General features: G+C 38.3%; 1 protein-coding gene across 2 annotated transcripts in view; it reads right to left on the reverse strand.

Moving 5' to 3' along the window:
* The window catches only part of DPP10 (dipeptidyl peptidase like 10), a 416,148-nt gene that overhangs the window by 44,150 nt on the left and 348,234 nt on the right, over positions 1-23,764 (reverse strand). For both annotated transcript variants that reach the window (XM_088521794.1, XM_088521793.1), the window contains exons 6-7: positions 15,841-15,893; positions 15,660-15,741 (exon numbers count right to left, since the gene is read on the reverse strand). In XM_088521794.1, coding sequence (XP_088377920.1) covers positions 15,660-15,741; positions 15,841-15,893 — 135 coding nt within the window. The remainder of the gene's footprint in view (positions 1-15,659; positions 15,742-15,840; positions 15,894-23,764) is intronic.

Raw genomic sequence — 23,764 nt, forward strand, 5'->3', positions numbered from 1 at the left:
CCAAAAGCAAGATTAGAAAATATTTGTTTTATGGCTGAACCATGAAAAGATCTTTAATTCTGTTATTGCTGGTTAGCAGGCATTGCTAATTCCACTTGACACATTGCAGATAAGTAAATCTCTGAAAAAATATTTGTTGCTGTTCTCCTGAGAGCCTCTTTGTCTTCCTCACTTCCCCTCACTGCTTGACCACTTTCTCAACATTCTCATACTCCTTTACTCTACTTTGCCATCAAAGTTTCCCATTTCCTTCAGTCTCAAAAGTGACCTCAGCCAACATTTTGTCCATCTTTGTCACGGACTGCAACATTTGTAGGCTCTTTAAATTCTCCCTGCCTTGCAGCATTCCTGCTTGCGACTTGCTGGGATTCTACCTTAAAAAAAGATGAATTTACAAAAAGCATTTTCTGAAATACAAGCATTTTTTTTTCCATATAACAAAAGACAATGTAAATCTAAGCCAATGGTTTGGTGTCGGCATCAGCCTGTGCTGCCTGCAGCATTTCAAAAGATCAATATCCCCATGCTCGAGGCTGTAAAAACATCTTAGAAAGATTCATCGTTACTGTTAGGCATTTAATCGCCTCTGTAACTTTGAATATTTGTTATATGATTTCAAGAGGTGCCATTTTCACATGAAATCCACAAACTACTACTATTCATATCGACGGACGCATGTGCATCTCCTGCAAAAGTGCTATCTAAGCACTGAAGTCAAGGACCACTTTCCCTTCTGTTCTTGATGCTGTGAAAGTGTTCATCTGTGATTACTGAGCTCCTTCACCTCTGAGAGATAAGGATTGGAGGTTAAATTGGTGGTTTCTGCCAGAGCACTAAAACAGAAAGCAGAAATGTCCCAGGATGATAGCACCATCACGCAGGTAGACCTGCTGCCCTGGGAGGCTCTGCCTTGCTCCCTGCAAAGCCCAGCTGCAAACTCTATTAAACACAAGAATTTCAACTGACTTTGCATAGCCACAAACATCCATTTGAATTCTTGAACTATTTCCTTACAACTGGGCCTTTAAAACCAAGAGAAACATATTACAGATGACTAGGAAAGGGCTCAGCTTCTTACCTGCCCTAGCACAGACACCTGAACTCTTGAATGCTGCAGTCCAGAAAACAAAACTTGGATAAAATTTTCTAATAAAGCCAAATAACAATCCTTGGACCACAACCTTGCAAACACATATGCCTAATGTCCTGACTTGCATAAGCAAAATTAAGCTTGTGTCTAAAGATTTTCAAGGTAGGGCTTTCACCTCCATCACTTTCTGCATTGTGTTTTGGCCAGACAAAATGCCACACAAACTACTTTTCGCTTGCTGGTCCATTTCCAGTCACCAGTCATTCCCAGATATCTGAGAGCAGAAGAAAAATGTTTTCCTATGTAATGTACACTTATGTCTAATTATTACATCAGTAGTGCTAAAAACTTTATAGTCCCAACAACAGCATTTTCCAAAATTGCTAAAGGAGGAGCAGCTAACTGCACATCACACAGGTATTCTCCTGAATACATCAGTGGCTTTGTGCCCAAAATGCTTTCACAGCTTTTAGGCATAACGATAAGAAAATAAATTGAAAAAGGCACAAAGTGGAACCAGGCTATGCTATCTTATGTGAAAATTATTATTACACTTTTTTAACCACTTCACCCCCTACTTTCCAAGTACTTTACAAAAAAAAAAAAAAATGCTAAGAGCCTTAGTAAAAATGCAGTAAAATAGGGATAAACATTAAAATCTATGCCCTTGAAAAATCATGTGATTTTTTTTTTCTTACAGATTTGGCACAGCTACTCACTTCAAACTTGAGACCAAATTTCAAAAAAAAGTATTTCATCATTTATTTTTTAATTATTTTCCAATTAATGAAAAAAATCTATAAAAATATTTTGGATTAGTGAGAGATTAATTCTTGATAAAAATCACATTTATTGCAACTGACTGAAGAACTTGAGGCTCTGCTGATTCTCCTGTTTTATCAATTCACTAATCTCCCCTCCCCTTATTCCACAGCTGTCCGCTGTTTTTTCCACAAATCTTTGTCTAAATTAATTTCTTCCAAAACGCTTCTTTATTGCTTGCAACATGCCTCACATTTTCATCCAGGCTGAGACACTGAGCCCAGCACCAGGCCGAACAGTTGGTTACAGATAGCAGACAGCTGTGAACGTGGACACATCTCTGGAATGGCCAACCCCATGCCAAGAGCTGCAGTGGTCCCTTGTGCACTTTTCATTATTTCAACTGCTATAGGTTGAGAAAAGCTATTAAATGACAGGAAAACGAACAAACTAACAAACAAATGTTCCCCATTTTTCCCTTAGGTGCTCCAATCAAAGTCTTCTGCTTGGTGTGTCCAATGTGCAGCCATACCTCCGATGGCAGTGGCACAGGGACTACAAAAGGAGCTTTTTACTTGCCATTAGCAGCAGCTCAAAGCCAGGTGGGACAACCCAACTCTTGTGTATTTGTCCTTTAGTCCTTTCTCTAATAAGCACAAGGTAAACTTATTGCACATGACTATGATGAGGGAACTTGCCACATAACAAATTCTAGAAAAATATTATAAAACATAAAATACCCAGGCATGTAATCATTAAGCACATGGCCATAACAGATTGCTGTTCAGTAATATGAAGGGGGACCCACTTTGTGTTTGGAAGCAACATAAAAACAAGCAACAAAACAACAGCAATGCAAGCGTCAATGGGGTTTGGAACCACAACTTACCCTTAAAGATAATAGATCCCAAAATCAACTTTGTAAGATAAAAAGATGACACAAAATCCAGTATCTTTTCTTGAAGTACATAAACAAGACTTTGTGCCTAAAAAAAGTCTGTAAGAGCAGCTGGATTCAAGGTAAAAGGTGGTGTATCCACCCATACTGGAATGTGCTTAGGCTCACTTAAGATTCCTAAAAAGTCTTTTTCAACCACAACATGGAGCACCAATGGCCATATTCTGATATTTACTGCTAGTTTCAGGCTTTGGGCTGCAGTATCTTCTCTAAACCTCTGTTAGGAGTTGTATTAATAAAAGTTTAAATAAAATTGCACTGACATATTATTAGTTCTAATAACTGTTCTGCGCCATCACAGTGAGTCTCTCTGAAGAGCACCATTCCCCAAGAACCCACCTAAAACTCATTTCATTGTAGAGTTCAGAAAGCCTACATTTCCAAAATATCTGCTTGTATCTTTTGTACCTGAAGATATGTAAACTCTGCAAGTAATAAAGCTGGTGCATCTGTCTGCTGGCAAGAAAAAGTGGCATGGCACAGTGAGCCAGTGGAAAGAACACACAGAACAAGAATGGTAGAGGGAAAACACAGCATCTGTGGCCAATGGCATGACCAACAGATTTGTAATTACATGGATTCATTAGGACAAACACTCACTTCAAGGAAGGAGACAACTAAAATCTAAAAAAACTGAGTAGGTACAGCTAGAGAGAAGAAGAAATATATATATATATATATATATATATATATATATATATATATATAGTTAAGAAGAGCACCCTAACCACAGACTGAGGCAATATTCATATTCTTCCACAGCCTCTCTGACCAACAAACGTATAACAAGTCCAACTTGGAAGAATTTCAGCACTCAAAATTAATACTCCCCAGTACACGCGAGTCTTTCCTATTATTCACACAGCAAACAGTATGACAAGACTAAAGAGTTTGTGATTGTACCCAAAAGAATAAATTGAGGTATCTGGGAAATGTCACTACTTATAGAACAGGCAGTTGCTGACAACAGCTCTAAAGACTTGGACTTAAAGCCTCTTTCTGCAGCCCATCTGTGGCTTCACTCCTGCGTGACTTTGCCAAGGACATGGAGTTCATCGCTGTTTGGAGGAGCATGGGTATTTTCAGAGCCCAAAGCATTACTTAACAACTTTGTTTTTTGCTCTTTGCAGAGGGGTAATTATTTTTGCTGACACAGATACGAATGCGGCCTTTTGCATTCCCACAGAATATCCCGCTAACCATGTGACTTCCCATCACCAGTGCCGATAGCTACCATCGAGGACATGATCCATCTGACTTCAGCACTTCTGAAGCATGAGGTAGGATTCCAGCCCTTCTTCTTGTGAGACTGCCAGCTCATTAGCTGGGTAATTAATTCTTCAAAAGATTCAAGATGTTTTTCCATCTGGGCTTGCCTCTTACCACCATTTGTTCTGTTTCCTGTCTTAGCATACATAAATGGGGGCCAAATCCAAACACCCTGAGTTAGATCAGTCAGTAAAATCTCCAGAGGAATTATGTTACATTGCTAACAACTGTTAATACAAAGAGGTATTCACCAGACAGAAAATAAAGTCAAATAAAACAAAACTGCATTCTTAATCTCTCAGTAGATTTTGTACTTTTGCTCTTTAGAGACATGAGACCATGACTTTGCCAACTCCAGGCACAACAAGAAGTTGCTGTTGGCTACTTTGCAGCTCAAACTCATCCTGGGAGAGGAAAGAAGTTGTCACAGCAGAGAGAGCAGTCACATTCCTCCCATTTCTGGGCTTGTGTTGGAAGAGGCACAGAAAAAAGCAGAGTTGTGCTTCCCTGCTCCACACACAGCAAAATGAGGCACATGGCCACAGGTGAAGAAGACAACTTGTTTTACCAGCTACATCCCAGCGGAAGGACTAGGTTGTGCAAGCAAGGCTGAAATAACTTTGATACAGGCAGCTGAACTAGCAGCTAAAGCAAGATGCAGCTGCAGGCTGCCCTGAGACACCGCTGCCATAGGGAAAAAATAGCCTGGAGCTAAACACATCAATCCAAATTCACTTGGCACTGCTTAAACCTCATGGCTATAAATACATATGAACATACAAGATACAATATGTATGTGTGTGTATACATATATATACACACACATACGTATATATAATATATAGCCTAAGAGCTGATGTTTCGCAACCTGTGCCTGGAGCTGACAAAAACGTGGGACTCTGCAGGCAACATTTGGCTCCACAGGCAACATTTGACCTTAAATAAACATGTAAATAATAATATGCGCTATCTTAAACGGCATCATTTATTTTAAAATAATTTTAAATGATTTTTAGGAGAAAAAGTGGCTTAACTCTGTACATAGTTGTACATAACTCTGTACATAGGATGGCAAATGCACATAGGGAATTTCTTTTGGTAGGAGACCGATTAATTGTGGGAGATTTATGAACTAGATTTCTAATTGCAGCTTTGACCACAATTATGGAAAATGCAGCCCTATATGCATTTCCTTTGCCTTGAAAGCAATATTTGAACAAACTGTTGATGCAATTACATGAAGAACTTAAAATCATACCCTTGCATTCACATGGCTGTGGTTTTTCCAACACTTGCTGTCAAGGTAGCAACTCTGATTTTCATTTAAGTAATGAACATATTCACTACCATTTTCTAGTTCATAGATCTGAAAAATTATACAATATTGTTCTACTTGAGAAACTTGCAATTAGTTTTCACCAATTAAAAAAAAATATTGCAAAGCAGGCACAGTGCCACAGTTACCATTGCAACTAAAGACCTAGCCCAGCATCTTCTGTAGCACTGTGCAATACCCTTCAGACCCCTGATAGACACATTTATCCTAATAAAACCTTTGATTAGGTTATTCGTAATCACAGTGTATTGTCTGCTCTCCTCTTTGTGTCTAGATTGAACAGACCAATGTTTTCTCACCATCTATGGTTTCATTTACTATACCCAAGGGACTTGATAGACTTAAATTGGGACCACCAGACAATTTTTATACCCACTGCAGTACAGCTGATGAGTACTTCTTTCTGCCCTTTTCCCCTGGCAAAAATCTCGCTTAGCTGAAGCAGGCTTCCACTGAAGAGCAAGGTATACTTAAGCTTATGTGTTTTCTGTGTTGATACAACGCTGCTGTAACTGATGTTTTCTTTTTCTCTCTCACGTGAGGGGGGAAAAAAAAAAAAATCCCTCATTTTGGGAAGAAAGCACTTTCTATCTGGACTTTCATCCAGCCCAAAACGGAGCTTTTCAATGGCCCAGACAGCAGGTCACACGCTGCGGTGAGCCATGGAAAGAGAACCTGGAGGTCGAGACTCAAGTAACGCTGATGTTCAACACAACCAGGCTGCACACAGCGTTTCAGGTTAGATATTAGGAAAAATTTATCCATGGAAAATGTGATGAAGCACTGGAAGAGGCTGCTGAGGGAGGTGGTGGAGTCACCATCCCGGGCAGCGTTCAAGAACTGTGTAGATGAGGTGCTTAGGGACATGGTTTAGCAGGCATGGTGGTAAAGGGTTTACAGGTGGACTTAAAGACCCTGAAGGTCTTTCCCAACCATAAAGATTCTGTTGCTGGTGTGGGGTGCAGGGAGCTGCTGCTGGGCTACACACATGTGCAGGATGATGGGGAGGTGACCAGGCCGCATGGGACAACCCTGTGTGCTGCCAAACGCAAAGTCCATTTACCCTGCGGTGCACATGCAACTGAGGACCGTTACATACTAAATCACAGGGAGGAGCCTGGTTTCTAGGTCGTGCTTTGCACATGTTGAAATTTGTCTCATTAGCAGCAAGATAAAAGGTCAGTAGCGACCTTTCTTGACGGAGGTAACAAGCTGTTCCAGAAGCTCCATGGAAACAAGCTGGGACAGTGGCACAGTGAGATGCAAGGGAAAAGCAAGGTAGCAAACTCTTACCCAAAACTGCGATAATGCAGCTAACTGGAGCAACCGATTGTTCTGTTAATGCATTTCTTGGAGATCCTGCTGGGATCCCCCAGAACTAAAAAGATTTACAGTATTTTGGGTAATATAAAACTCAAGGAAGTGGCACATAAAGGTTTCTAAGTGTGAATTTGGAATGGCAAGAAGGATCATTAACGACTTTGACAGTTACAATTACACAGGCTTCTTTCCAAAATCCTTTTTTTCCCCCTACATCTTACATATTTTCTGTCCAGATCATGTATGCTGCAAGAGGATAATTTCATAGAACTTTTTATGGAATTGTATTGCAAAGCAGCTTTATGTTATTTCCCTTTCCTCACATTATATCACTTAAGTCTATTTAGATTGTGAGCCCCCGTGGAGAGGGACTGCAGGCCACAGTATCTGAGAGACTGAGCTGCTTTGTAAGTCTCCAGAAGTGCAGAAGGGCTCTGATCGCCTCCGTGCAGATATATCTATCTATCTCTATATATTTGCAGGCAAGCCTATATAGTAAGAAAATTTTCAGGGCAGTTCAGCTCTGACTTGCTCTAGCTCTTACCCCACTGCACATCTACCATAAGCCACTAAATTATGTGGGTATTAGGCACAGCAGGTGCAATCCTGAGGAAACCAAAGCAAAGCATGGCTGTAGGCAATAATCTCCCTTCGTATGATCTTTTGTGTTTGAAAATCATCAGGCACATTGCAAATGAGGCAGAAAACACATAACAGTTAATAACAAAATGATAATAATTGTTAGCAATAATAACCATATTCACTGTTAACGGTACCAATTTCCTAAAGATTGTGATTGACCTAGACAGGAATTTTCTCTGGGGAAGCTTTCAAACCTTTTGATTATGTTGTAATTATGGCAGAGGGAAAGTAGCTGTTGATCAGTTTGAAACATGTAAGCCTCAAAACACATATATCCCAAAGCTCATGCCATCATTTTTGCTGTCACTTACAATATGCTCATTTTATTTTTGAGGTAATCGAGTCGATGGACATAGTATGAACAACAGAACAAAAAACACCGAAGTCCAGCTTCTCTACTCACTAGATTAATGCCACCACATCACGGTCATACGTTAGCATGATCATTTCTGAACAACTGCAAATAGCTGCAAAAAGCTATTACATTTAATTGCTATTTAGATCATTTCTAAATCCACTGTAAACTGCATTCATAATGCAGCTACAAGATTAGTTTTTAGTGCCACAGAATAAACCAGGACATGAACTGACAGTGTGTCAGCACTCTGTGATAGTTGTGATGTTTATGTTCTTCCTCTCCAATAAAAGTGAGGAATTATTGCCCTCTATTTTTGTTAGATACACATTAATTATTCTGCCTTTCCAGGGAAACTGGAGTGTGACACTCACTAAATTGAAACCCTGCCTAATCCCATGGCAACCTACTCATGAGCAAATACAGTTTGCCATAACATAAACAAAACAAAAAAAAAAATCACATAAAACATCTGATTTTGGACTTATGCAAAAAGTGACTTTGTAAATCTCTCTGATCACACTGAAGATTGCAGCACTGCTGCCAGATCCTCCAGTTTGGAGCTATTCCTCCCTCCCCATGGAGCTGCCTGAAGAGCTAAGCTTAAACTGCTGCAGGGCTGTGCAAAATACCTTTGAGGGCTTGAACATCTCAGCCCTTTGGTCTTCGTCTATGCAAGTGATGCGCTACAACACATTTTTCTACAGGCAATGTGCGCTCCTGAACCTCCCTCCTTGCTCCTCCATTTACTGATAGCTCGTGACTAATGAACCAGCATGGAGGAGTATGCATCGAAATGCCACCATTAGATGCTTGGGTTGCTCCTATGTAATAAAATCGTAACCTACCCTTATTGTAAGGTCTTTTAAAATGATCTCTGGTATTTTGAATGCTCATCTCATGGTGATATTGAGCTTTCAGTTTTGCCCAGACTGATCAATCCATTACAGAAACTAAAATTAAAGGTTTTCAATCTAGTTACTACTCCAGAAGAAAAAAAGGTAGAAGGAAGGAAATAGAGTAGCACAGAATATCACAGATAATCTCACATATAAAACAGACCTTTCAATTAGTCTCAAAGATACTCATATGCTGTATCGCTTGGTTGCTTTTAATCTAGGAATTAAAGTGGGGCACTTTGTGGAATATAGGCAAATGTTGCACCCCACCCTGGGTCTATCATACCTTTTCTTTTGATAGTAAGTCTCAGATTTTGATTTCTCTTCTTGGTTGTGTATTTGCTTTCCATGGGCGGCTGTTTCTAAAGAACCATAGACTTAGTCTTGCAGAAAGCAATGCAGAAGCACAAGAATCACAGCAGTCCCATGAGCCATCGGACTTAGAGTTAGTATTAGCTAACAGAAGGAAATGTGAATATTCAGCTATGCTTTGTTACACAGACACATGTTCCACAACAGGATAGTCTAGATGAGAGGGGCATATTTCTTTTTTCATCACTCTGTAGGCTGCTACAAGGTGAAGTAGAGTTCCCATGAAACCGGCATCTATGCCTGTACATGAGCATACGTACCACACGCACACATCCCTATCTATATGAACACATCTCTATATGAACAAAGGAACAACCTTTCTAGCATAATCATACATCAAATTTTCAACAGAGTTATTGATAAAAAAAGTGCACAACCTGTGCATGGTTTACATACCAATTCAAATATTAGCCATGTGCCAGACTAGCAATAGTAGAATAAGAATTAGGGCAACTGGAGGAGAAACATCTTTTATGCCCCTTCTCAATTTACTCACAATGAAACTGCTGGGCCTTTTAGAGTTCCACACAAAAATAGTAGTGGAGAAATAATGCTTTGCTCCTATAAAACACAATTTTTTCATTATTTCTTGTCATCTTCTTTCAGATGCAAAGTCCTTTCTCACTAAGGACTAGCAAGAGGTAACCTTTAATATTAACATTTTAAAGTTACCTACAGGCAATGAAGCCCATGTATTGTATTTTACAGTTGGTACAAGGATACATTTATTGCATTTCACTAAACGGAACAAAAGGTCATTAACTGCTGAAGCAACTTATTCTATGCTCAGTTCAGCCTTCCTCACATCTATAAACATTCCCCTCTCCTGCGGTTGATTACCCTATCATCCACTAACATTTATTAAATACTTCCAACTTTGATAAGTAAAAATGTATTTTTCCTGTTTTCCATACTGTATGCATTTTCTACAGGGCAATTCAACTTTTCCAAGAAACAGAAAATTGAAATAGAATTTGAAATTACAGAATATGCATTTAAAACTTATCTTCTCCTCCACCTTCAAATATTTTTAAGTGGGCAACAATATTTGACAATGGATATTAATTCAGCAGAATACCTTCAGAGAAATTAACCGCTTTTTTGTTTGAGTTTGAATGATTCAGTCAGAAAGGAAAAAAAAACATTTACATAATACAAAGCTTGTTTAAGAAATCCAAGAAGATTCGTCGTAGCAGCTTATAGGAAATTTAATTTTGCTCCAGACCTTTAGGCAGCTCTAATTCCTATGTGAAAAAAAGCATTATATCACCTGCACTCACTGCTGACCCAGATAAAAACAGTTTTGGGTAATGAAAAAAAGAAGAGAGCAGAAAGTTTTTGCTAGTATGCTAGTAAATGGCTTCCACATCAGGATCGACTGCTTAGCACATTTTATCTTACAGGAAAAGAATTATCACAGTGACCAGTCTTGCAAAATAACAGACAATCTAACTTTAACTGCTGCTCAGCTCAGAAGTTGCTGTTAAAAGTTCTTTTTGTGCGCCTGCTTTCTGTAGATATTCTCACTTTTCTGCTTCGATCCTCAGACTCTGACCCAGTGAGTTTCTCAGCTGAAATACAGAAATGTGGATGAAAACAATGGAAAGAGAGAACAGAAAAGGTTCTGTGGCCTCCTTCATTTCTCGTTGCCTTCAGACAGACTTGACTTCAGCATTTGCTCGAATTACACTCATATTCTTTAAAGGTTTAACTAGGCAATGCTGAACCTACAGGTTTCCCTTACTTCATGGAAACAGCCCATGGAAGATACAGGATCTCCAAAGCCTACTTTGAAGTCTAGAAGTTGTGCAAGGAGCCCCTCGTTTATTTTAAGTAAGAAGTCACACCTGAGGTTAGTGTCACACTAAAATGTTCTTGTTTATTTCTGGTTTTCAAAATAATTTCAAGCAGACGTTTTCCTCCCAGTTTTACAGCCATTTGCCTCATTAGCATCATGATTAGAAGGAAAGATGAAATAAAGCCTTGACATTTCCATATGTGATTTTAAGTTAATCATCTAAAAATACAGCAAGTCAAAGGAGCAGAACACTTTGAAAAATAAAAACAGCACATTAGATATATTTACTTAGGACTTACTTCATTAGCATTAATTAAACTCCTACTTGGCTGACGTACCCTGAGAGATCTTTTTTCTTCCTCATTTGCAAATGGAAGTGTTTTTGCCAGGAGGGGGTGCCAAGTACCCACAGCGTTAATTATGCAAAAATAAGACACATGGCAAATAAGTTTCCAGAAACTTAAGTTACCAACTTTTATAGGAATTGTACTTTGAAGCTTGATATAGAAAACAGAGTAGAGTAATAGTTAAAATAAAGTAAATGAAGCTTTCAGCAACTAATAGCTATTAAAGCATCTGTTCAGCAAGGTATATGTCTAATACAGTCCTGCTAATTTCTCATTTACTAAAATTAGTCCTGAGCTTTTCTGGGTATTTGGCAAATAATACACCAGCAAAGAGCTTGCTTGATGCAGTATTTCTATTACGCAAAAGAATACGTGAAAGCCACACACACACAAAAAAAAAAAAAAAAAAAGGTAAAAGTTTGAAGAGAAGGCAGCTATAAAGAAATATATCACATCAATGCAACAATTTAACAAACTCGGAAAGATATAAGCATTTTTAGGGGATGCAGGTATTACTGAGCGAGGAAGGAAAAACAGAACATCCCGGCATAAAGATGACTGACAACGGAGTAGAGGTGGAACTGAAATCCATAATTCAGCTACAGTCAACAGCTGTTCTTTGTGTATACAGGATAATAGGTAATTCTACATAATGTTGACCTCAATTATTTTTAAGCATAGTACAAGCTCATCTAACAGTCATACTATTTGATAAAGCTGTATTTTGTTGATGGCATCAAATTTTGGCAAAGCAAGCTATCAAGCTTCTACAGAGTGATCTTTTTAGTCATTCTGGATAGCTTAACCGTTTTCTTTATTTCTGCTGTATTAAAATACACAGTTATGCATGAATGTCTGTGTGTAAATAAGTCAATTGTTCATTATTTATGCTGATCCTTCCATATATATAACTCAAGTTACCTTCAAAAGCACTTAATATATCACAAGAATAATGAGCTCAAAGTAGTAAATAACAAAATGCAAAGGCGAAGTGACTTATGTGGATGAACATTCACAGAATAAAGCAAAAATAAAGAACATCACACAGAACAAACCATGTAGAGAAGCCAGGCACAACAAGCTTAAACTACTTGGAGCTTTTGAGCAATGTCAAACTGAACTGCTTCAAAACCTTCAATGGGAGCTACTTGAAACCATCAATGAGAGGACCTCTTGTAAGAGCTATCCCCACCACGGAAGGAGGAACGCTCCATCTTTCACAGGCAATGGGATTGGGGATTGGAGGCCAGCTTGCACACTTAGGCTTTTATCTGCACTTCCACGGATTGCTACAGCTGGAGAAGTTGGCTCCCTTTTCCCTGCTGCCCTGGGCCAACACAAGCCAGGTCCAGCTTGGAGAAATGGGAACCTCTGCAGCATGGAGCAATGTCTGGTGACAAAGATTGTCTTTAGAGTTTCCAGAAACTGTTAGGATTTATGGGAATTGGATGATGTGCCCCCTGAAAGTTTGAGTTCTCTTGGCACAAACTGTTGGATATGGCTGAAAGAGTCGGGGATGAGAACCGGGTATTGCATCACGAGAACCCCTTTAAAGACCACATTAGCCTCCTTGATAAAGGCTTCCTACCAGCTCTGGTATAGCTCGAAAGAGCACATGCAAAGGCACATGCAAAGAACCAAAGTAAACAAGAAAAACATCCATGGAATCAACTCGGTATCTAGTCGTGATGGTTATTTTCCCTGGAAATACTGCTGTGGCAATGCATTTTATAAAAATTACATAAACAGATAATAAATTGGCCTTTTTCAAAATCTCAGCCAAATACCAGACTGAACAAATATGACAAATATTGAACAAAAAACAGCTCCCTAACAGATGCAGAGCCAGGAAAGGGGGTGTTGCACACAGCACATCTCTAACACCAGTAAAAGACCGCATTTGAAAAAATGTGACCTTGGAACCAGTCCTCAAAAATAACAGCAATGTGACATTAAAATACATTAATTCATTAGATAAAAGTTTGTTCTCCCAAATGGCAAATGTTTTCAATTTCACCACCGAAATGTCATGACTCAAACAGCAGATGTTTCTCTGAGCTTTTCTCTTAATCTTTACAAAATCCTCCGCTCTAGGTAAATAGCAAGAAACTAAAATAACTCACAAGCGCTGTGGTAGCTTTGAAACAACAGTATTATGACCCAGCCACCTGACAGCTGATGTATACCTACTTCTGCTCTCCTGCACTTGCACGTTGGTCTGCTGTCTCACCAGCGACTGAGGAAGGGATGTCAGGTAGTTTTGTGGCCCTTCCCCATGCAGCAGTTCCAGACTTTAGATAAACTGCCCGGCTCAAATGTTTCACCTTTTTGTTTTTCATCTTCATCTTCTAACATTACCTCTCTGAAATTCAGACGTTTCTCGCTCACTGTGGAACTCAAATAAGGATTCCTGCACTGTAGTTGGTTAAGCACTGCTGATGACCATGCTTTACTTCTTCCAGTTTATGACTTCATCCTTATCGAGGCTGACTGCGGAATGCTTCCAATATTGTCTTTTCATTTCAAAATTTACAGATAAAGTGTCTGTTCAAATGACAGATTTTGTAACTGAGAACCATTATGGCAACAAGTCCCCAGATCCCCCTGCTTTCTGCCCAGGCTCGTCTACTGGAATTATCCACATTCCCCTGTCTCAGCTAAGAGGCAGTTGTCCCTTTGGACAGCAGTAACAGCCATTACTCACTACAGCTTTTCTTCATTCATGCTCCTTCTACTTCCTTTGCTGCTGCTGAAGTGGAAGGGTAACGTGGCAATGCACTTCTGTCACTTTAGAAACTTCCTTTTACCATATAAAAGCTTTAAGAGAACATTATTCCCCGTAATTTTCTAAGACTCTTGGGGAAGCAGTCCTCAAGTATATTCTCACTGCAGGTTTACATCTATGGAATAACACCTGGTGCCATTCAGAGCGCGCACAGGATTTTGTGTTTTAATGGAAGTTATTATTTCCTAATTCTGCAGACCATATGGCACCATAAAGCCTACAGTGGAGGAGATATTTTTAAAGCACGACATTACTTGTGTTGGGAACATGAACAAAGATGAGTAATGTTGTCCTTACAGAAGTATAAATTATGCTAACATTTTAAAATCTGCATGACTAAGGTTGCACCTAAAACAGTGGCTGTTTTTTCACTAGTATGAGACTCACATATGAGTTGGCTTGGGCGTTATGTGAAAATATTTCCACCTATTTTCATAATGACAGTCCAGGTAAAAATGGATAAAATTTTGTTATTTTTCCAAACCTTATAATACCTAGGTTTATCTCCATCCTTAAGATACATCTCAGGGAAGCAGATAATTCTTTCCTCAGTAACTACTGCACGTACTTTTTGGTTGTATCTTAATTTACTAATCAGAGGCACAGCACAGAAAATCCTCCTATGAGCTGCAATTTAAAATATGTTCTGTTCTTCTCAGTTTTGCAGATGCACCACCTTTCTGTTATAGCCTACACAGGTTGCAGCATTCCACAATACTGCCTGGTAAATAATCTACATATTTGTTATCATCAATCCTGTCACTATGTTCTTGTTGCGAATAAATGAATGTGGTTAATTATTAAGGTATACCATGCATGTTCCAATTACTTTCTTCTTCCTGCTTCTACTCGCTTAATGCAATACATTCCAAATAGGAACATTTTTTACATTCCCACCATTTTGATGAATGATTTAAGCAACAGAGCATCTCCATCCAACTTACAACCTCTCTGCATGAACAAGTCACATCCGCAAAGATGAGATAACACCTGCAGGCTTTAATGAGCTTATTAGAACATTGTAACTAGCTAAATTTCTTACTCAGAGATTTGTAGTTTTTATTAAGTCTTTTTCTTGCATCCATCTACCAGCAACCTAGATCTGTTTAAAATCATTGCTAGAATCAACATTTTCTTCTCATATAGAAGTGGGTCACAAAGGATGACACATGTTCAAAAAGAATTGTAAAGCTTCTGGTAAAACACAATAGATGAAATACAGCATTGTTGTTTTTACTGTGAATGTAATGCAGATCAAATGAGTTTGGCAGTCATCTTTGTACTGAAACAAAAACAATTCATTGAAAACAATTTCGTTGAATGCGAATTCATCATACCCACTTTTAGATAAGCTTCTTGCACATGCTCAAGGTTTTCAATGATCTTGCAAATGAAAACTTCTCTTCACTTTAATTTTCCTTCTCCCACAGTAGCTTCCATAAAGATACTTATTTTGAGAGTCACTCAAGTGCATATTTAGATGAGCATTTAATTCTTTCTATAATTGTGCAATTAAAGACTTTGCTTGTGAGAATTAGACTTAAACTTTTTTTTTTTTAAATGTACTTTTTGTTAAAGAAAACCACCTAAAGCCCGTAACATTTCCATAACCCCCAGCAGAAATCTACAACGTAACTACTCTTAAGGCTTTGGATACTTCCGTCTGTCTGGAGTAAATACAGTATTAAACTCCTTGCATCATAACATTTTTAATGATTGTACTTACCAGTTGCTGTCCTTGGATACCCCATGCTGCATACTGTAAAACTGAATCCTCTACTTCTGGAGGGTTTAACTCCCAAACTTCCCTTGAAAAAATGCAAACATTTTTAATTGAACACACTGGTATCATCGTATTTATAGAAGCATTGCAAATCATACGATATTGACAAAACAATGTGACCTACCTTGTGTGTATGTTATAAATCACATATGAAGCTGTGTAAGAATAATGAAAAACCTGTGTCCAAAAAAGGGAAAAAAGGGAAAGCATGAGAATTATAAATACTTGTACCATTATTATAGTCATAGTCTTTAAAACATTTGAGCACTGCTATCCTAATTATTGAAATATTTCCTGCATTAATTTAAACAACAGGCTTGAAACAGGGCTTGAACGCTGCATGCATGGCATGCACGGAGCCTCTGGTAATCTCACCTGTCCCTGAACCTTTGCAGACCTTCACAGTAAAGGCCTCAGCCAGACAAACCTGTGCTACAGTTTAACAAAAGGATTTTTAAAAGAATGCAAAACTGTATGCATTAGGCAAATAAACTATGACTTTGCCTAGACTTCTTGGAAATTCAGGGAAAGCTGGTGAATCCAATTTTTTTTTTGATAAAAATAATTTTGGTAAAAAACCTAAACCATTTGTTAATAAACCTTCCTAATTCATCAGGAAGTTTCCAGTAACCTCTGATCTCAGAGATCTCTGTAGAGAGAAGCAAATCTGATGTGGAGTCTTATACTGCTGTCATTTCAGGTAGAAATTTTCTGTTGAAGTCGACTGAAATTAAAAAACTGTCATTAACGTGCAAAATACCAAGGCCTGACGTATCAGGAGTCAAAAGATCAGTGTTGTGGAGGAATATGAGACTGCATATAATATGATGTACTAATAACCTGAAGGACTAAAAGCTTTTAAATCATAGCAGCTATTGTACATACTTTCCCTGAAGTCAAATATTTTGTTATGTGTATACATATTGGTGCATATATATGTGTATATATTTTCTAGGTGTATATAATACATACATATATATACATATGTTTATAAAACAGCAGATATTTTGCTAACTTCTAAACTTGGGAGATTTATTTTAACCTAGATCATTTCATTAATACTACAGACCACAGTATGAAAATAGCGTAATTTCACAATATTCATGTTATTATGATATATTGAAATTACTCCATCTTCTCAGAATAGAGAATTGTGACCGGTATAAAGATAAATTCTTTTTATTATAAACTACTATCAGACAGAAGCATTAGATGACATTTACCAGACTTCCAGTAACTTTACATGTATAGAGTTCCAGCGTATTTCTGCTTGGCACATGGAAGGTACATTTCCAGATAGCAGCAGACTAGTTAGATAAGAAGCAGATACCGCACAAAACTCAAACCCTGATGGACAGTATTTGTTGCAAACTCTAGGTTTTTATGATTGGTACCACGAATCCTCTCCGAAGGGAAGAGACCAAAGAGAACACACAGCCGTGACCTTGCTCACATGCATGAACTCGACCATCTGAATGTGCAACCCTCGCACCCTCGAGAGGGGCTTCAGATGCTCTTATTTTGACTGGAATTATTCAGCAACCGTGGTCCAAAACATCCCTCTGATGACTCCGTTTCCATTCAAACACTCATGAGGAAATTTAGCAAATTCTTGCTGGCTAACAGCACAAGCCGGCAGAAACCTGTGAGATTCATAGCCACTTTATGCTACAGATGAATTTCCCTTCTATAAAATTTCCATTATAGATAATATTCAGTTCCATTCTCCAAGCCTGTGGTGATTAACATTAAAAATGCTGCTCCTCTGCAAAGAATCACACATATACTAATAATTATGGCCCAAATTGATTTTTTTATTATATCTTATGATAAGGAGTTTGATCATGCAAGGTATCAGCCTCTTCTGAGAAGTGCTAAGCGTGACAGAAATAGAGTGAGCTGTAATAATGTTATGATTATCATTGAAAGCACAGAGACACTAAAAGAATATTCTAAGAACATTGATAACTCCTTATTTTCTCTAAATAGTCATGATATACCTATCTACTATAAATATCTCCCTATAAAGATATATATCTACTTTTATACTTAGTAGAATACTTGCTTAAATATCATAATGTTTAAATTTCAGTAGGGTTTGATGGAAAAATTAATCCAGTAACAAAGGAATGACACTCAAGGTAGAATTATTCAGGTACGCGCTGGTAAGACAATAAGACAAACTGTTGGCTTCAAAGCTCTTGTTTTCTCTTATGTATCTTATTTTGCTAGAGGTAAGGATGCAAGGGCCATAAGCAGTTAAATCACGGTGCAAAGAGCCCTAGGAGATCTTTGCTAGCAGCTGTGAGAGTGGAGAGTCCTGCACAGCTGGTGCCAACGCAGAGCTGGGACAAAGTGGTGTGCCACCCTTCCAGAAACAAAGTCTATCATTTCTGAAAAGTGCATCAGCTAACGTTATCAGAGGGCTGGCAGGGATTTAGAATAGAAGCATTTAAAAATAAATTGCTAGACAGAATACCTTTTAACAAGAAACACTAAACTAATAAGTCATTTTGATAGCTTTAACAAAAAAACATGCCGTCACAACAGGAAGGGCACTTTATATCCCACTTTAAATTCTCCTCTTTTCTTGTAATAAAATTGCTATCTAAATGTTTATGCAAAACTATTAAAATGTTTGAGAGAAAGGTATTACTACCTTTGCAAGAGCTTCGCAGCCAAAGGACACCAACATCACAGGAGGTCGCTCTCAGGCAGAATGCTGACATTTTTCTCCAAGTTACTCAAGTTAGTTTTATTTTTATCTATTCATAGTGTTCCTTTTAAAAAAGTAAGAGGTTTCCTAATTCATCCTGCTTGCAATTGACAAACTGAAACACAACCATTATCTGAAATTAAAAATATGAGAATTTAGGGTGCCTTGAGTCAACCTTCTTAAATAATAAGCACAGCCTTCCTAGGGTGCTGTAGCAGTTTTGTTAAAGACTGAAGCAGCTGAATTGTTCTTGTTTAGATGCCTTTTTTGGATGTTTAGTAGAACTTGAGCTAATCGGAACAAATATGGCAATTTATGCTCAAGTTTTGCAAAGACCCTGAGAGCTCAGGTGGTTACAGATCCAGACATGTTCTCCTCTCTCATTTGTCTACAGCAAAACCTGTTTGTCTTCTTCATGACACAAATCTTAGAGCACAAATTTCTTTTCTGAAATCTTTTCAAACATTTCTTATATTCCATGCCTTGAAGATATGGTTGTATTCAAGGACTAAGCTAAGGTTAATCTTTTAAGCATGGGTAATGAATTATTTTAGCTGTCAAAAGAAGTGACATTTATTGAATAGTGTGCAACTGAGGAAAAGTGAAGAAGGTTGTAGTAGAAAAAAGATCTTTCTCTAGGTATAAAGAGAATCAATTACAGAATAAAGAAAAAGGAAGGGTCTCCAAGAAGAACAGACCTGCTGAGCAAAGCTCTCACTCTATTTCTCTTTTAAAACTATTACATACATTAGAGTCATTTCTGTACTGTCATCTCCATAGAAGAAAATGAAGAAAGGAACATGCCATGGAACATGCCTGAACGATAGTTCAGGAATATAATACATTTTAAGGTGGGACACGGACACTGAAAGGATCCTTACCACCATGACTGGCACAGATGCTTGCTGCAGTTTCTGACAACTAAATAACTTGCATGTTTCTGCTGTGAAAAACTGGAAATTGTTCCACACACCATTGCTTTCAGAACTGTGACAACGCCTTTTTAGATAAGATAGTCAGCACACCTCCTCCTCAGTATAACTTATTTTTCCTTTTGCCACATAATGTTGGTAGCAACTATTCTGTATCAAACATTTCTTCTGCATTCAGAGTCTTTTATCATTTTCTAAACTGAAGACAGGCTTTCATGTGGTTCAGCTCAACATTGAAAAAAGTTTCTGCATTTGTGTATTAAAAATATCAAATTACAGAGCTATTTTGCAAAGGACCTAGAAGAAAAAGGTGAAAAAAGTAGCTTCAAGACAAATTGCTCCAGTCAAAACATATTGAAATAACAATCTATTATTCAGCTAACAGTCAACAATAAAAAGCCCACTCTTATCAATCACGATCTGAACTTTTAGGTGACATATTGTTCTGGGCTTTATATGTCCTTTATCTCCTGTCTTTCATAGAATGTCTTTCAAAGGTTTCTGAAAATGAAATACTGTCATGGAACTCAACCTATATCTCAGCAAGATATAGAAAAATAAAATGCAACATATGCTTAGTCAAATATACTCCACTAATTCTGCAATACACTCCAGGAAATGCTGTTTGCTGTCCTTGGTGATTTGGAAAACATCCCTCCACAGAATACTGTTTGTGCTAAAAAGCTATCAAAAAAACCTTGCCAGCAATCGTTCCCCAAGATGAGGAGAGCACTCAGCTCCACCAACATTGAGAAGAGCTGAGGACGTTAGAGCCCCATCACAACCAACACAAACCATTCGGGGATGCCAAACACCTTGATGCATTCTAAATTCATTCCCTGCATTACAAACCAATTATATTCTTTCACGTGCGATTTATTTTGAGTGATAACGATAGCTCCTTGCTGCTTGGCTCCTTGCAGGGTTCCAAGCAGTGCTCAGTACTTTCATTTTCAGTGACACAGACGCTCTGAAGGAGTCCCTGCACTTCTCGGTGCAGCTGTACTCTAAATTCTCCTTTAAGATTCAAATGAGACTTCTCACGGGGCACGGCAGCACTCAGTCTGCACAAGAGTGATAAAAACTGCATGTAAAATAGAAATGTTAGCATGTGCATCACATTCTGTATTAACAGTTTCAATTATCCCCAAATTTACCAGCTAAATAGGATATATTTATGACGCTCAGTATTCCTAGTGTAGACATGTATTTATTTTTGTATTTAACAAAAAGAAAAAAGTCTACTTATCTTTGGAAAGACATTCCTTTCCCATTAATTATAAACATGCAGTGCAGTGCCATTAAATAATTAAAATTGCTCACCATACCATCATGCCCATCCTACTTATCTCAAAACACATGCACTGACCTAGGAAGAGAGAGGGAAACCTTCTCAGATGGGAAGGTCTGAAACCATACTTATCTTTATGACACCTCAATGAGATATTAGATCTTTTATGGGTGAATTTATATTTCTGATCTCATTGAACACAAATTCAAGGGTTTTAAGAGACAGTCAATCTGAATAATAATAATAATAAAAATATACAATTATTCTAAGAATTAAAAAAAAAGACTAGATTTAATTGTGGGAAGTTTTAGCTCCTGTGGAATATGCGTGCCTCACTGATAGTATTATTCAGAAAAACAGATCAAGAAACAGCTTTTACTGCTTCACAGGCACAAGAATAAGTTAGTAGGCAGTTCAGAGCTAAGAAAACCTGACCTAAATAAAAACATCATTTTTGTGTGCCAGAAAGCTTTTCTGTTCTTCCAGCAATATCAGCTGGTCTAAAAGACATTACCTCTTGTCTCATTTATCTCCTCAGTCCATCATGTCTCTAACAACAGTGTTACTGAGAGCGCCAAATAGTCCTGAGCGCAATAGGAAGAAATGGTATCTGAAACTCAAAACATTATTTCCTAATGAGTCATCTAATGTTACAGTATTTTACAAAATCAGCGTGAACCAAGAAATCAAAGGAGAGCACACAGTGAAACACGGGAAGTCCAGCAACATCTCTTGCAAGGATACCTACTTCTACATTCATCCACGGTCTTTCTCACTTGGAAGATTTTCCACAACATATTAGTTAAAAGCTGGAGCATGTTTTCAAATCGCCTTGGTTATTGGCAAGCATTGGGAATATGAACTGTTGCACACAGCTTGCAGAAGAGCAGCATGTGTGGGATTCTCCCTTCATCCTCTTTTCTGTGACCTCATTAAGCATTTCAAGAATTACAAGAAATAAATCTACTTATGCACAAAATCAAGCCAGAGACTTTTCCATGGCAAAGTGATTACAAGGCCAAGATACTAGTTAATCAATCACTCATTATTCACGCAAGGAACCTCTGCCATGGAGCTACACAGGGAACCTTACCCACAATTCTGAAATCAAACCCCTAGTAATAACTGTCCACTAAAAATCATTAAAAAAAAAAAAACACTTTTAGAAGAGAAACACCGGAAAAAAACAACACAGTTTCCTCATGGTTTCCTTTGAAAGGAAAGAGGGAGCCTACGGAACATGCCACAGACTGCAACCACCAAGCAAGGAGCAGAAGCTAAGCAGAGTGATGATGAGCAAAGTATCACCAAACATCATGCATCAAGGAGTTCTATACAGCCAGCCAGGAGGAATTACTGGAAGGAATGCAGTGGAGCAGTACACTGGTGACACAGTCGCGTATACACGAGCCCTATAACACCACACTATGGATGCCCTGTTAAGGGGACATGCAGCAAAGCACGGCGCTGACCGTGGCTCTGCCCAAGCAGCAGTGTCCGGGCACCGGTGACACCGCAGCACCTCAGGCTGCCACCAGCATCTGCGCCCAGCACAGACTGCACAGAATCCATGCATGTTATCTATACACATCATGCAACTTATTATTTAAATTAATTCCCCTCTACCTAGTCACATTTAATCTTGATTTTTCTCTAGATAACGCTAGTGGACTTTACATTTGCAGCAATGAAAATGCCAGACTTTGATCAGAATATTAACATTACACAGAATCTCTGGATTTTGCCACTTGTGAGATGAATTGGTGACCCCCAAAACATGCACGTCCTGGCTTTGTTCCGTGCCAGAGCATCCCCAAAGCAAATGAGTCACAAAGGGACAGCATTTAGTTTTGCTTTCTCCGGCTCAGATTCCAAGCAGTAAACATTCTTGCAAAAAGTGGATCAACACACTATTCCTCATCTCCTCTTTATGAGCTGAATCACATGCGACCCTGCTGGGACTGCCATGCAGTGAGTGCCATCAGCAGCTGATGTGCTGAGAAGGACCTTTTACAAGACAAACAGAATTATATATTCTTTTCTTTCTTTTATATTTCAAGATACATGGCTTCTCTGTTAGGAATACTTGTGATGAAGTTAATAAGTTGAAATTAGTAGCACCCTGACTACCGCCAAAGGCAAAACACAGCTGATGGATGACTCCGACAGCCCTTTTGCTGCTTATCTACTAAACAAATTAATAATGTTATCAGTATCTGCCCTAACTCTGCATATTATGAAAATAATATTAGATAATGATTGGAGTTCTGTTGATTTCAGGGATGCCAACAAATGCAGGGAAATTCAGATCATACATTGAATATCCTAGGGCTCGAGCTCCCTCCACGCTGGACTCCACAGAGGGTCTGCACTGCACATTCTGCTCTTAGTTTCCATGTATTTGTCTGTTACTTGCCTGGCCATAGATTCAGCAATAACTTACATACAAGTTTAATCAGATGAACGGATGACTGATTTCATATGGATTGTACCTGGCACCGACGGAGGCAGGAAATTTAATTCCTTCACAAATTGCAGGTTCGCACCACAATCCAGGAAATTCTTTAAGCGCACCTTAATTTTGAACTACAATTAATGACACACTGAAGCATATTTTACACGTCCAGAAAGAGCTGCTGCGATCATCACACCTGACTACCTACACCCGTGACACACTTGGAGTGGACTTCCCACTCCAAGTAGCCTAAGATGCAACTACAGACTCCCCATAGAGTTTTCAAAGGCTTTTAGAGTAAATTACAGTTATCAAAGAACTGAAGACTGTAATAAGACGACAAATATTTCTACACATCCAATTCAAATTTTGAAAACAAACAAACAAAAACACCACCACCAAAAAACAAACAAACAAAAAAGTAACTTCTGGCCTTGATTTTAAAGTTCTGTATCTAATTACAATAAGTCAATCTAAATTGGTTTGATGCATTTATGGCAGTAAAGTTAAATGACAAGGTTATAACTTTGCAAAGCATCTTATTTATTTGTTTCAATCAACATCAATTACTTGTCATGATTGATAGCAACCACTGCCTATCACTGGTCATAATTTACGATTAGTATTAACACTTTTGGATATGAAATATTGCTA

The sequence above is a fragment of the Tinamus guttatus genome, unplaced genomic scaffold (assembly GCF_059628265.1).
Source record: "Tinamus guttatus ecotype Peru unplaced genomic scaffold, ASM5962826v1 Tinamus_guttatus_pri_ptg000133l, whole genome shotgun sequence".
Classification (NCBI taxonomy): Eukaryota; Metazoa; Chordata; class Aves; order Tinamiformes; family Tinamidae; genus Tinamus; species Tinamus guttatus.